This window comes from Capra hircus, chromosome 29 (assembly GCF_001704415.2).
Source record: "Capra hircus breed San Clemente chromosome 29, ASM170441v1, whole genome shotgun sequence".
Lineage (NCBI taxonomy): Eukaryota > Metazoa > Chordata > Mammalia > Artiodactyla > Bovidae > Capra > Capra hircus.
In genome coordinates, this window is record NC_030836.1 from 5,407,975 (window position 1) to 5,421,580 (window position 13,606).

The 13,606-nt window shown below is 40.7% G+C and overlaps 1 protein-coding gene across 1 annotated transcript in view; it reads right to left on the reverse strand.

The window, feature by feature from the left end:
- Positions 1-6,717, reverse strand: part of FOLH1B (folate hydrolase 1B) — a 72,429-nt gene extending 65,712 nt beyond the window's left edge. Inside the window, exons 1-2 of the mRNA XM_018043532.1 lie at positions 6,479-6,717; positions 3,637-3,742 (exon numbers count right to left, since the gene is read on the reverse strand). Of these exons, the coding sequence (XP_017899021.1) occupies positions 3,637-3,742; positions 6,479-6,596 (224 nt within the window). The 5' untranslated portion in view covers positions 6,597-6,717. The remainder of the gene's footprint in view (positions 1-3,636; positions 3,743-6,478) is intronic.

Sequence of the window (13,606 nt, forward strand, 5' to 3'; positions counted from 1 at the left end):
AGGATTAGCATTAGAATCCATTCATTTGGAGAAAAGTTGATCCTAAAAATGATGAGTAGGAAAAAAAAGATTTGTTTCCAAGGATAAATAAAATCAATTGGCACAAAATCAGTGTACTGCAGGTTTTGCCACTGTCTTGTTGTATGATCCTGGCCATGTCTTAAATTTCTCATTCATTGTGCGTGCTTAGCGGCTCAGTCATGTCTGACTCTAAGACCCCCATGGACTGTAGCCCACCAGGCTCCTCTGTCCATGGGATTCTCTAGGCTAGAATACTGGAATTGGTTGCCACTTCTTCCTCCAGGGGATCTTCGCAACCCAGGGATGGAAACCAAGGGTCCAGTGTCTCCTGCATTGCAGATGACAGGATTCTTGGCCCTCTGAGTCATCAGAGAAGCCCTCTCATTCATACAGAAGGAGAAAATTGCTACCTCACTAATACACAAAGATCTGAGGCTCAATGAGACAACTGGTAATAAACAGAAGATCCTATTTTTTGTTTTAATCAATTGAGAAATGTGTCACAATTTCTTGACCTACTAGAATATCAAGTTATTTTTTAATTTATTTGAATAATTTATTAACTATCCAAAATAGCTAACATCATGCATTTTAAAAATAGGCACATACATCTCTATCTGGCTAGAAAACTTTAAATATGTCCTAAGTATCATTATGTCGTCTCAATTAATAAAGGGAGCTATTGATGTATGTTTTAATACACTACATTTGGTTTACGAATGAACAATGCTTAGAGACATTAGGTGACTTAAAGACAACCAGTGAAAGGTAGAACTGGTATTCAAATGCAGATCAGTGAAATTCTAAATCATTCCTCTAAAATAAGCTTGTCTTTCAGAACAGGTGGAGGAAGAATGCAAAATAATGAACAAATCTGAGACTTTAACCAGGCGTTACAAAACAAAAGGAAAACAGGGGACAACCTTGCACGCCAAGGTTAATCCTCCCAGTCAGAGTCAAGTAACTTTGAAACAGTAGAGAATCTTCAGCAGTAAAGCAAAGGGTTAGAAAAGGGGAGAAGACAGATCTGAGCCTTTAATGACCTTTAATCCTCCCAGTCAGGGTCAAGTAACTTCGAAACAGTAGAGAATCTTTAGCAGTAAAGCAAAGGGTTAGAAAATGGGAGAAGACAGATCTGAGCCTTTATAATGACCCCTGACCTAAGGGTATAAATAGACTGAACAGCTCCAATGGACAAATGGCAAACTGGAATTATGGGGAGTTCAGGAGGCTTCTGGAGATTCTGTGGCCCTTGGAGGGGTGAGTGGGGGTTCTGTTCATCTCTTTTTGTGTTAATGGTGAAAATTCTTGAGTTCTAAATGATGCCAAGCAGGGCCCTGTGGGGTTTCAGGCATGGAGGCCTTTTTGTCCCCCACTTCTATAGGCAAGACTCTACCTTCATGACCTTCCCTGAGTTCCAAAGGGCAGACTCAAAACAGCTGCTAATCAAGAGAGGGACAGCCAGGAAACCACCTGAGATATGGTGAGATTAAAGGAATCAGAAAAACTCATCAAGTTTAGGAGACCCAACCACCTGAGACCCTGCACACATGCTAACCCTGTCAGTTTGCAGAAGAATGCTAATACCTTGATCCCTGTCACATAACCCTATCTGACTATTTAACCTCTTCCATTCTCCAGGGCTTCCCTGGTAGCTCAGATGGTAAAGAGTCCGCCTACAAGGCAGGAGACCTGGGTTCGATTCCTGGGTCTGGAAGATCCCCTGGAGGAGGAAATGGTTACCCACTCAAATATTCATGCCTGGAGAATCCCCCTGGCAGGTCATGGTCCATGGGGTCACAGAGTCGGACACAACACCATACACTATACTATTCTCCAAGGAGAGGAGCACAGTTCTTGAGGTACTCCCCCTCTGCCTGCCAAAGAAATAAAGTCACTCTCTCCTCATCCATAACTGTCTCCATATTTATGTTCATCATCGGTACACAGAGAGCCAAGAGTTTGGCTGCATAAACAGGAGATCTTGGTCAAGGCCATGGAGAATAAGCAAAAAGCTGAGGGCCCAGAAAGTGAGAGAGGAAGGTATTCATTTTTCTTCTTTGCTGGTCACTCCATGTCACAGAGGATGAGATGGTGGGATGGCATCATTGACTCAATGGACATAAGTTTGAGCAAACTCCAGGACATAGTGAAGGACAAGGAAGCCTGGCATGCTGCTGTCTATGGGGTCCCAAAGAGTCAGACACGACTTGGCGACTGAATAACAACAACCAACCCACAGGTCAGAAAAGGAAAAAGGAAGCAGAGGTAGCACCTGTCTAGGAGTGAAGATTATGTCTACAGACTTCCACTTTCATTACATCTATTATACAAAACTACAGCAAAAGACACGCAAGAGGCAGAAAAATTTCCACGAAAAAAACCTTTAAATTCCATCTCTCTCACCAGAAATGGCCCTTATAAAGACTTGACAGATGCCCTAGCAAATTTTATTCATAGTTTTGATTCTAAAGACTATGTGTATATTCTCTCTGGTGTTAGTTGCCTCATTATGTCCAACTCTTTGAGATCCCATGGACTGTAGCCCACCAGGCTCTTCTGTCCATAAATTCTCTAGACAAGATACTGGACAATGTAGTCATTCCCTTCTCCAGGAGATCTTCCCAACACAGGGATCAAACCTGGGTCTGCTGCATCTATCTATCTGTTCACTTGGCTGTTTTTATATAAAATTATAACTTGCATTCATAAAGGAATCCTTTAATCATTATCAGGACTTCAAGTATTTTGTTTTGAAAGAGTCTAAGTATTCCAATCGATTAGTCAATAAAAGTGTTTTATTTTTAGTTGTCTTGCAAATACCTTTTAAATTTACTCATTTACTCTTTTTCTCTATACCAGGGATAGCTATTTCAGGAAATAGGCAGCAGATTTTTACACTAGGTCACGCATATGCTCTCTAATTTCATGCTCATCATAACAGTATCATTATTCCCATTTTATAGATGTGAAATGAGAGCTCAGGAAGGTTACATATTCAATTGAAGTTATGTTAATATCAACAGGCAAAGATGGAATTTAAACTTGTCAATGTCCGACTTCAAAGTCCAAATTTATTCTTTTCACTTAAATACAGTATCTTCCTCTAAAACAGGAGTCAGCAAACTATGTTTCACTGACCAAATCCAGATCACTTCCTTTTTTTTTTTGTACAGCCCACAAGCTAAAAATGATTATCATGTTTTAGATAGGTGAAAAAAACAAGAGGAATAATATTTTGTGACATATTTATACAAAGTTCAAATTTTATTTTGATAATATAAAGTTTTATGAAAAATGACCCTCATTCCAACATGTATTTCCTATCACTTCTTTGGTGCTACAATAGCAGAGCTGAGTAGTTGTGACAGAGATCAGCCAGCCTACAAAAGCTGGCTCTTTACAGGAAAAGTATGCTGACACCTGCTTTAAAACATCTATCATGATAAAGTTCAGCTGAGGGTACAATCCTTTTGAGATGAAATGTGATACAAGATCTTCAATAATAAGACTTTTTTTTTTAAGTCAGTTTCTGTTTATGAAATAGTGGATCAAACTTCTCAACAGAATAACAAAATTTTTCAACTTGATATAAACTTTGAAGTATCTGCTTACTACAAGAAGGTCTTGATGTTCTCTGCTTTCAACTCATCCAAAAACGCTTTCTTTACATTATGCTGTGGAATGTTAGTAGCTTCACTGGAGGACTTTATAAACCATCCTGCAAAAGACAAACAAATATAGGAAATGGGGTATGTATGACCTTACAGACAGAGCCTATTTTTCTTTATTATTTTATTTATCATATGTAAAACACAAATTGTCCATGACCTCTGGCATTAACTGAGATTTCCTGAAGTTTTCTCTTGCCTACCTCCATTGGAAAAAAAATCATGCACACAGACTTAATTACAAATCAGTCACAATATATTTTTAATCGAATTTCATTATGTATTGCTGTTATTCTAAGAAATGCTTTATGACATTAGCACTAAAATTAAATACACTTCAACTAATGGGGAAAAGGAAAGCAGAAAGGAGATCCACCTTCTTTCTCCTTCAAGCTTTTATCCCCAGTGACTATTCCTCTGCTGACCCAGAAGAAACATTTAGTAGATGTTTAATGAATTAATTATGAATGTATTTCATGTACATAAATCATTTCAAAGAGTTGAAGGCAATTCAGTCTTGTAATTTGTTCTGGTTCTGACACTAAAACAAAGTGTGATAAAATATTTTGTGCTTCCAGTTGAAGGCAGGCTTGAGAAGTCCAACTTCAGAGAGCTACAGTGAAACTGCAAGACACCCAACATCTCTGCAAGATAAACAGAGGCTAGAGGCAACGGGCAGGCAGTTCTCCCAGGACCATGATCCCTTGTAGCTGGGGATCATGACAGATATTTCATGACAGATATTCAGCTAAATAATACGATTTGTGCATAAATGATTACCAAAACCACCCAGCTAGCTTTCATGGAGCTTTCCAATTATTAACCACATACATGTTACACACATGCATATATACATGTGTACTGAAATAAATGGTTGGCAGCAAATGGAAATACAGTTCCACCAGTATGTTTAAAAAAAAAGGGGACTTGGAAACGACTTTAAGATCAGGGCACACAAGGGATGAAATGCTTGAATCGAGGAATGGAAAATGAGTTGGATAAAGAGGATGGAGGCCTGTGGGAGGGAAGGAGCAGAGAATCCTAGGGGAAAATTAACATTAATAAAGAACATACTCTGTGTAAGCCACTGTACGGGGCCGAGGGCAACACTGGGTACACACTCAGTTGCTTCAGTCATGTCTGACTCTTTACAACCCCATGGACTGCCAGGCAAGAATACTGGAGTGGGTTGACGCCCTCCTCCAGGGGATCTTCCCAACCCAGGGATTTAACCCGAGTCTCCTGCATTGCAGGTTGATTCTGTACCCACTGAGCCACCTGGGAAGCCCAAGGGCAACACTAAGAAGCACAAAAAGCTTCTAAAAGACAGAGAAGACTTCCCTGGTGGCACAGTGGATGGGAATCCACTTGCCAACACAGGGGACACAAGCTGGATCCCCGGTTCAGGAAGATTATACATGCCAGGGGCAACTAAGCCTCAGTGCCACAACTGTTGAGCCTAGAGGCCAAGAGGTCCAACTATTGAGCTGTGTGGCCCCCACTCCTTGCAACTAGAAAGCTCAAGCACAGCAAGACCCAGAGTGGCCAAAAAAAAAAAAGACATAAGCTCCTAATCTTCATGCTAACCTTGCCAAGTGAATTTCCCACATATTCAGTTGAGACAATTGAAACTCAAGTTGGCGGGTGTCCTTAATGAGCACACTTATCTCACCTTAGCCCCACAGCAACCCTGATATCCACATTAGTTATAAGCAAAATGTGGTTCAAAGGGCACAAAGCAAGCAAAAAGAGACTGAGTTTGAGCCAACCTAGCAGGTTTATTGGAGAAGGAAATGGCAGCCCACTCCAGTATTCTATGCTGGAGAATCCCATGGCAGGCTCCTCTGTCCATGGGGTTGCAAGAGTCAGACATGACTTAGCGACTAAACTACTATTCCTAGCAAGTTTATGCCCTGGTCTTCTAAATCCCAGAAAGGGAGCCCAGAATTCATAGTAGGGGTAAACTACCTGGCGATACCTTACGCTAGTCCTGTGCATTAAAAGTACAATTAGAAGCATCTCCTCACCAGGAAAGAATAAAGCGCCAATTTACAATTCCCAGCAAGTCACAGCTATTGTTCTTACAAAGACTGACAAACTGAGGGTAAGAGAGACTCCCTCACTTGCTCAAGGTCAGGAAGAAGTTGCAGAGTCTTTAAGAAAAATCTCAGCGTTGCTCTCTGATTACCTTGGGGAGTTGGGTTAGGTCTGCAAATTAGTACAAAGGGGGAAACTCGAACGCACTGCTGTTAAAGTTCTGTTCAGAGCACTGACAATAAGGTCAGCCAGTTACTAACTGTTCCTCTCTTACTTCCTTCCAAAAAGAGAGAAAGGGGCTCCCGAGAAGCAATGCCCAGCGCTCTCCTCACTGTACACATGAAGCAGTATCAGATAAAGACCCCAAAGAGGTAAGAGTCGTTTCTTACAAAGCTTCTTGGACGACCTAGCAAATGCCCCCCAGATCCTGCGGAAAGGTGCCAATTTCTCGCAGGCCTGCAGCCGGTGGAACTTTCTCAAGTTCAGTTTCAGGGTTTCTGCACTCTCCTCCTGACCCTGGGAGCCTGTCCAACAGCAGCCCGTCCAGAACGCAAACGTGCACGGTCCCCGGCAACTAAGTCCCACCTAACTCGCGGGAGCTGGTCTGCAAGCCCCCCAGCCCGATCCCCGCCCCGGAGCCCAGCAGCAGGATCCGCCGCGGCAGGGGGCCCCGGAGCCCGGCGGGCCGCGAGGCAGCCGGGCGGGCTGGGGGCCGAGCATGGCGCGGACCCCCGTCCTCCCCCTCGTACCGAAGAGGAAGCCGAGGACGAAGAGGCCGGCGCCCAGCACCAGGGCCCCCGCGCAGAGCCGGCGCGGACGGGGCCAGGCCACCGAGGCCGAGTCGGTTTCGTGAAGCGGGTTCCACATCACGGCGCGCGGCGGCGGGGCCTCCGGGACCGTGCGGCGGCACCGGGGCAGCCTCGTGGGCGGCGAGGCAAGCGCGTCTTTCCCCTCCCCGCGCGGATCAGCCCGGCCGCCGGGAGTGCGCTCCCCGCCCGGGCTCCGCGGACCCCGCCCCGAGCCTCGGTCCGCTAGACTCTCAACCAATCCGGGCGAGCGAGAGGCGGAGCCGCCCCGGAGCAAACCCCGACCCCGCGGAGAGGTGCTTAAAAAAGAGAAAGAGTTTAGCTTGAGGATTTCTAGCTCTTATTTTAAAATGAAAGGAAAAGGAGGAACAAAGGGAAGGAGGAAGCGGAGGACAAACTCTTCTTTCTGCACTCCCAGGCCACAGTCCTATGGACAGAAAGAAAACTGCTTCCCGCGGAATTCAATGGAAGGGTCCTCTATTTATTTCTGTCTAGGAAAATACATATTCCAGGCTAGTTGGTAGACTAAATTATTTCTCAAGAACTTTTTCTCAGACCTGAGATCCCATTCGACTGTTTGCGACCCCGTGAACTGTATGTATAGTCCATGGGATTCTCCAGGCCAGAATACTGGAGTGGGTAGCCGGTCCCTTCTCCAGGGTATCTTCCCAACGCAGACATGGAACCGGAGCCTCCTGCATTGCAGGCGGATTCTTTACCAACTGCGCCATCAGGGAAGCCCCATTAAATACTGTTACAGCCTTGTAATGAGTTGGTGGTGTAGGGAGACCTGGCGTGCTGCGATTCATGGGGTCGCAAAGAGTCAGACACGACTGAGCCACTGAACTGAACTGAACTGAATGAGGAAAATCGAGTAGAAAACGGAGATGCCCTAGTTTGGCACTGATTTGGATTCAGGGAGTGAATTTTGATGTCAATGTGAGTTACCGCTGTGCAGTTTTTCCTAATGAAGATCATTGATATTAATAAACTATTAGGAAATTATTCCTGCCTTACATTACACAACCATTTTTTTAAGAAGTGATACTGGTATTTGCTGAAGGCGGAGACTTTATCTCATTTCATATCCCAGCTGCACTTGGCACTCTATTACGTTGTGGGCGTGAAAATCAGTCTTTGTTGAATTAACCTGACAAGTCAATCGCACATAATTTTACCTTTGTTATAAATTCTTAAAAAATTATAACAATAGTATCTAAAGGATGACAGTAACCACAGCCTTCATAAAATCAATGATGTTCATAAAATCTGTAAGGGAAACTGCATGCAAGGCCTTTAGCTAGGACTGCTTAATGGGAACACTGTATTTAACAAATCCAGGAAATAGCAGACCTTGAACCTGCTCGAGATAACAAGAAACTTGGGGCCCTGGGAGCTGCTGGAGGGGTAGTCAAGGAAAAGCAGACAGGTTACTTTGGAAAAGGCAGAGGACAAGGAGAGAGTGAGGAGAGACAGGGCTAGATGGTAGAGAGTCTCAGGTACTTTATACCTGAATTTCTGAGCTAAGTGAAGAGATATGGGAGAATTAAAATGTCAACAGTGAACAAAGTCGACTACTAGATGACTTAGGACAGGTTAGGGTTAGGAAACCCGAACCTTAACCCTTAATCCCTTTCTAACAATACCTTTTATTTCATGAATGTTGCCTAATGTTCTTGTTGTCAAATCTAACTAAGAATGGTGGAAGGACTACACACTGAGCACTTTCTAAGCGAGACACTTTATATACACATTAACTTGCTTAATCATTGGTACCTTTCATAGTTGATACTATCACTTTTCCCATTTTACACGTAGAAAAACTGAAATTTAATTAGATGGAATAAATTACTGAAAGTTACAAAGCTAAAACATAATCCAATGCTTCAGTTCAGTTCAGTTCAGTTCAGTCGCTCAGTCCTGTCTGACTCTTTGCGACCCCATGAATCTCAGCACGCCAGGCTTCCCTGTCCATCACCATCTCCCGGAGTTCACTCAGACTCACGTCCATCGACTCAGTGATGGCATCCAGCCATCTCATCCTCTGTCTTCCCCTTCTCCTCCTGCCACCAATCCCTCCCAGCATCAGAGTCTTCTCCAATGAGTCAACTCTTCGCATGAGGTGGCCAAAGTACTGGAGCTTCAGCTTCAGCATCATTCCTTCCAAAGAAATCCCAGGGCTGATCTCTTTCAGAATGGACTGGTTGGATCTCCTTGCAGTCCAAGGGACTCTCTAGAGTCTTCTCCAACACCACAGTTGAAAAGCATCAATTCTTTGGCGCTCAGCCTTCTTCACAGTCCAACTCTCACATCCATACATGACCACTGGAAAAACCATAGCTTTGACTAGATGGACCTTTGTTGGAAAAGTAATGTCTCTGCTTTTCAATATGCTATCCAAGTTGGTCATAACTTTTCTTCCAAGGAGTAAGAGTCTTTTAATTTCATGGCTGCAGTCACCATCTGCAGTGATTTTGGAGCCCCCAAAAATAAAGTCTGACACTGTTTCCACTGTTTCCCCATCTATTTTCCATGAAGTGATGGGACCGGATGCCATGATCTTCATTTTCTGAATGTTGAGCTTTAAGCCAAATTTTTCGCTCTCCACTTTCACTTTCATCAAGAGGCTTTTTAGCTCCTCTTCACTTTCTGCCATAAGGGTGGTGTCATCTGCATATCTAAGGTGATTGATATTTCTCCCGACAATCTTGATTCCAGCTTGTGCTTCTTCCAGCCCAGTGTTTCTCATGATGTACTCTGCATAGAAGTTAAATAAGCAGGGTGACAATATACAGCCTTGATGTACTCCTTTTCCTATTTGGAACCAGTCTGTTGTGCCATGTCCGGTTCTAACTGTTGCTTCCTGACCTACATATAGGTTTCTCAAGAGGCAGGTCAGGTGGTCTGGTATTCCCATCTCTTTCAGAATTTTCCACAGTTTCTTATGATCCACAGAGTCAAAGGCTTTGGCATAGTCAATAAAGCAGAAATAGATGTTTTTCTGAAACTCTCTTGCTTTACCCATGATCCAGCAGATGTTGGCAGTTTGATCTCTGGTTCCTCTGCCTTTTCCAAAACCAGCTTAAACATCTGAAAGTTCATGGTTCACGTATTGCTAAAGCCTGGCTTGCAGAATTTTGAGCATTACTTTACTAGCATGTAAGATGAGTGCAATTGTGCGGTAGTTTGAGCATTCTTTGGCATTGCCTTTCTTTGGGATTGGAGTGAATACTGACCTACTGCTGAGTTTTCCAAATTTGCTGCCATATTGAGTGCAGCACTTGCACAGCACCATCTTTCAGGATTTGAAACAGCTCAACTGGAATTCCATCACCTCCACTAGCTTTGTTCGTAGTGATGCTTTCTAAGGCCCATTTGACTTCACATTCCAGGATGTCTGGCTCTAGATGAGTGATCACACCACCGTGATTATCTTGGTCGTGAAGATCTTTTTTGTACAGTTCTTCTGTGTAGTCTTGTCACCTCTTCTTAAATCTTCTGCTTCTGTTAGGTCCATACCATTTCTGTCCTTTATTGAGCCCATCTTTGCATGAAATGTTCCCTTCGTATCTCTAATTTTCTTGAAGTTATCTTACTCTAAATCACTGTCCTGTCTGCACTGAGCATTTGCTAAGAGCTTTGCTTATATTGGGAGGAGCACTGGGCTTGAAGTCAGAAGACTTGGACATAAGCTTTAGTCCTGGTCCTGTCTAAACCCTAAATCCTCAAGAGTGACATAATGTATCATCTCATTTGTAAAAAAAAAAAAAAAAAAGGATCATCTTATAACATTATTAAAAACTGTTAATAAAGATGTTCGAAGGTCATATGTGACTATAAATGAGGCAAATTATATTTATTAAGTACAAGAAGTGTTTTTGAACAATATAAGAACTACATGACAATTTAGTTAATACCCTTTACGATGACGTAGGCTACATTTGACAAAATCCGAGAACAAATGATAGTTTGTCATCTTATAGAAAGGATTCCTTTCCCCTCATGAAGCATACAGTTTAGTGGGAAAGACAGAGCTTTTATGAGTAATCCATGACTAATTATTATCATGAGTACATTCTACATGGTAAGCGCTTACTATATGCTTTGAAAGGTAATTTTATTTGATTACCAAGATTTTGCCTGAAAGAATTTGAAATCTCTAGAAAGTGATTTTACAAGCCACACTAGATTTTTCTATTGTCATTTTTATTGTTATTTCCCTTTTATAGCTGAAGAAACTAAGCTTTAATGAAATTAAATTACTCCCTCCCCTACAAAAACACACGTGTTTGCTTTGATAAGTGTTGGATCACATTATACTTCTTTCTTTGATTATGGAGGAAAGATTGTAGATGACCTTTATACAAGGACTTGTAGAAGAGTCCAAAATCCAGTGGAACATGCTCTTATTTCTCTTGATTATAACATTTATCATTCTGTATTGTAACTGTGTTTATATGTCTATCTTCCTGAATACTGTGATCTTTTTCGAGGTCAGGTACTTTATTTGACACAGGTTTATACCCATAATTTTTGGCATGAAATAACTATTTGATAAACATGCATTCATTAAACAAATAAATGAATGATTGAAGAACAATTTTAATGCTAAAAAGGAAAATCATTTGCTTGCTAATTCACTATGTATTATGTCACCTAGTGACAAATGAAGATTCTGTCATCCCTATACCTTGCCTGGGTGGCTATTTGAGTTTTCAACAGCACTGATTTCCTACGATACTCTCCCCAACCCTGAACCACTTACTTCGTCCACACATTTATTATGATTCACAAATTCCCAAGGAAAAACAAATACAAAATTTGTTTAATAATGCTTTATTTGAAAGTGTTCAGAATTGCAAATGTACTCTTCTATTTGGATATCTTATTTCCACTTTTATATGCATAATATTCTCTCTTTAAAGAGCCTGCTGAAAATCACTTATGTTGCGTTCTTGATATTCATAGACATTTGCTACTGACACACTGATCTCTAGTTTTCCTTAATTGTATGTGTTAGCCTTTTGTTGCATATTTTGTTCTCTTTTTCCCTTTCAGGTTTTAAGCTCCTTGTTACCAGGAGCAATATCATGTTCCCATCTATTTTCCAGAGTTATCACAATGCTTCATATATAGAAACATCCTTTTGAAGGATTGGACGACATTATACTAAGAGTTGAAGCAATTATGAGATATGAGAGATGATTTCTATTACTGAAGAACTTTATTGAAAGGGAGAAGATAGGGCCTAAATAGAAAGATAAATAACAATACCAGAAAGCAGAGATTATGAGCCAAGAAGAATAGCAATAGCAGATGTTCAGGAAGCATTATGGGCTCCACATTTATACCTAATGATTCATATTAACCTCATTAGTGTTTGTTTGAAGAATACCTTGAAATATTTCATAGTGTCATATGCCCATCCATACACACAAAAATTGTGTGGCATAACTTTGTAGTATGGTGGACAAAATAAGCTAAAATGTGACCTGACCATCCTCTTCATCTCCCAGTGCATGAAATAATATATTTAGAATAGAAATATTAAATGAAGGAAACATGGCACATGCATGCAAACGTAGTGTTTGCATCTGTGTTAGTTACAGAACTCTTACAGCATCTCTCGGCTGACAGCTCTGCCTGTTGGGCCTGGCAGAGTGCTTCTCACATAACGCATGCATGCCGTCACTTCAGTCGTGTCCAGCTCTGCAGCCCTATCAACTTGTAACCCACCAGGTTCCTCTGTCCATGGGATTCTCTAGATAAGAATACCAGAATGGGTTGCCATGCCCTCCTCCAGGGGATCTTCCTGACCCAAGGATTGAACCTGGGTCTTTTTATGTCTCCTTCATTGGCAGCCAAGTTCTTTACTACTAGCCCCATCTGGGAAGACTTTGTCACATAACACTTATACAATAAAAGCTTTTAAATGAAAGAACTGTACAGCAACTAGTAGATGATGACTAGTTATCACCTAGTTACAAAACTCTTTTAAACAATAAACAGTATGGTGCAAAATACAAGTATTTAATTCAGTAATGAGAAAAAGCATTTTTGTCCTTTACTGTTATATGCTCATAAAGTTATTTTATTCAATCTAAAAAGCATTTCTTAAAATTATCACCAAGGGCCAAGAACTGGCCTGGGTCACAAACACCAAACTAATAAGAATTTTCTTTGCTTCAGCTGAGATTTCTTACTCCTGGAACGTTGGCAAAAACAGGTTGCAAAGTCTTGTGAGAAGAAAAATTAAGTAAAATCTAAACCCAAGTATGTAATCTCTGTTGGTTATTAGATCTACAAGACTGTTATATGAGTTGCTATAGTGACTACACATAGAGCATTATAAGCACAATGTCTTGGTCAGCGTTTCAGGTAAATATGCCAAACACGTAAGAGTATCCTTGAAGAACATATCCTTGAAGAATCTTTGAAATGACACCAATGTTTCATTTTTGAGAAAGTAGATTTTAAACTCTAGAATATTTAGATTTAAACATAGAAATGTTTAGGTAATCAGATTATGTATTATTCCATTAATTACTTAGTATTTCAAAACCATGGTTTGTGATATTTAAGAGAATTTGGTCTATTCAATTAGACTTGATTCTAATATAAGCTATCTAATGGAATAATTCAGTTACCTACTATCTTAACATGCAGTTTTTTCCTGAAATATGTAAAAGAAGTTAATATTCTCCATAGTTACAAATTAAAATTTTAGACTGATGAGAATTAATTTTAAGTAGTAGATAAGATTTGTTAGATATTGAATTGCCTAAAAATTAACAGAATACATTACATGTATAAATGCTGTTTAAAATGTTTAATAGTATTTAATTAACTGTGTAAACATAATACTAAAATTATAAAAGATCCCAGTGTTATTGTTAAAATTTATTAGATTTGTAAATGGAATAAGACACATATGCAGAAAATAAGGAAGTTAAAGAACAAGTTTTTTTTTTAATTTCTAATTTCAATCAACTGAATAATGACTATAAAAGTTAAAGTAAAATTCTGAATAGATTTATATATATATATAAAACCTGCCCTTAAGGAAATTTA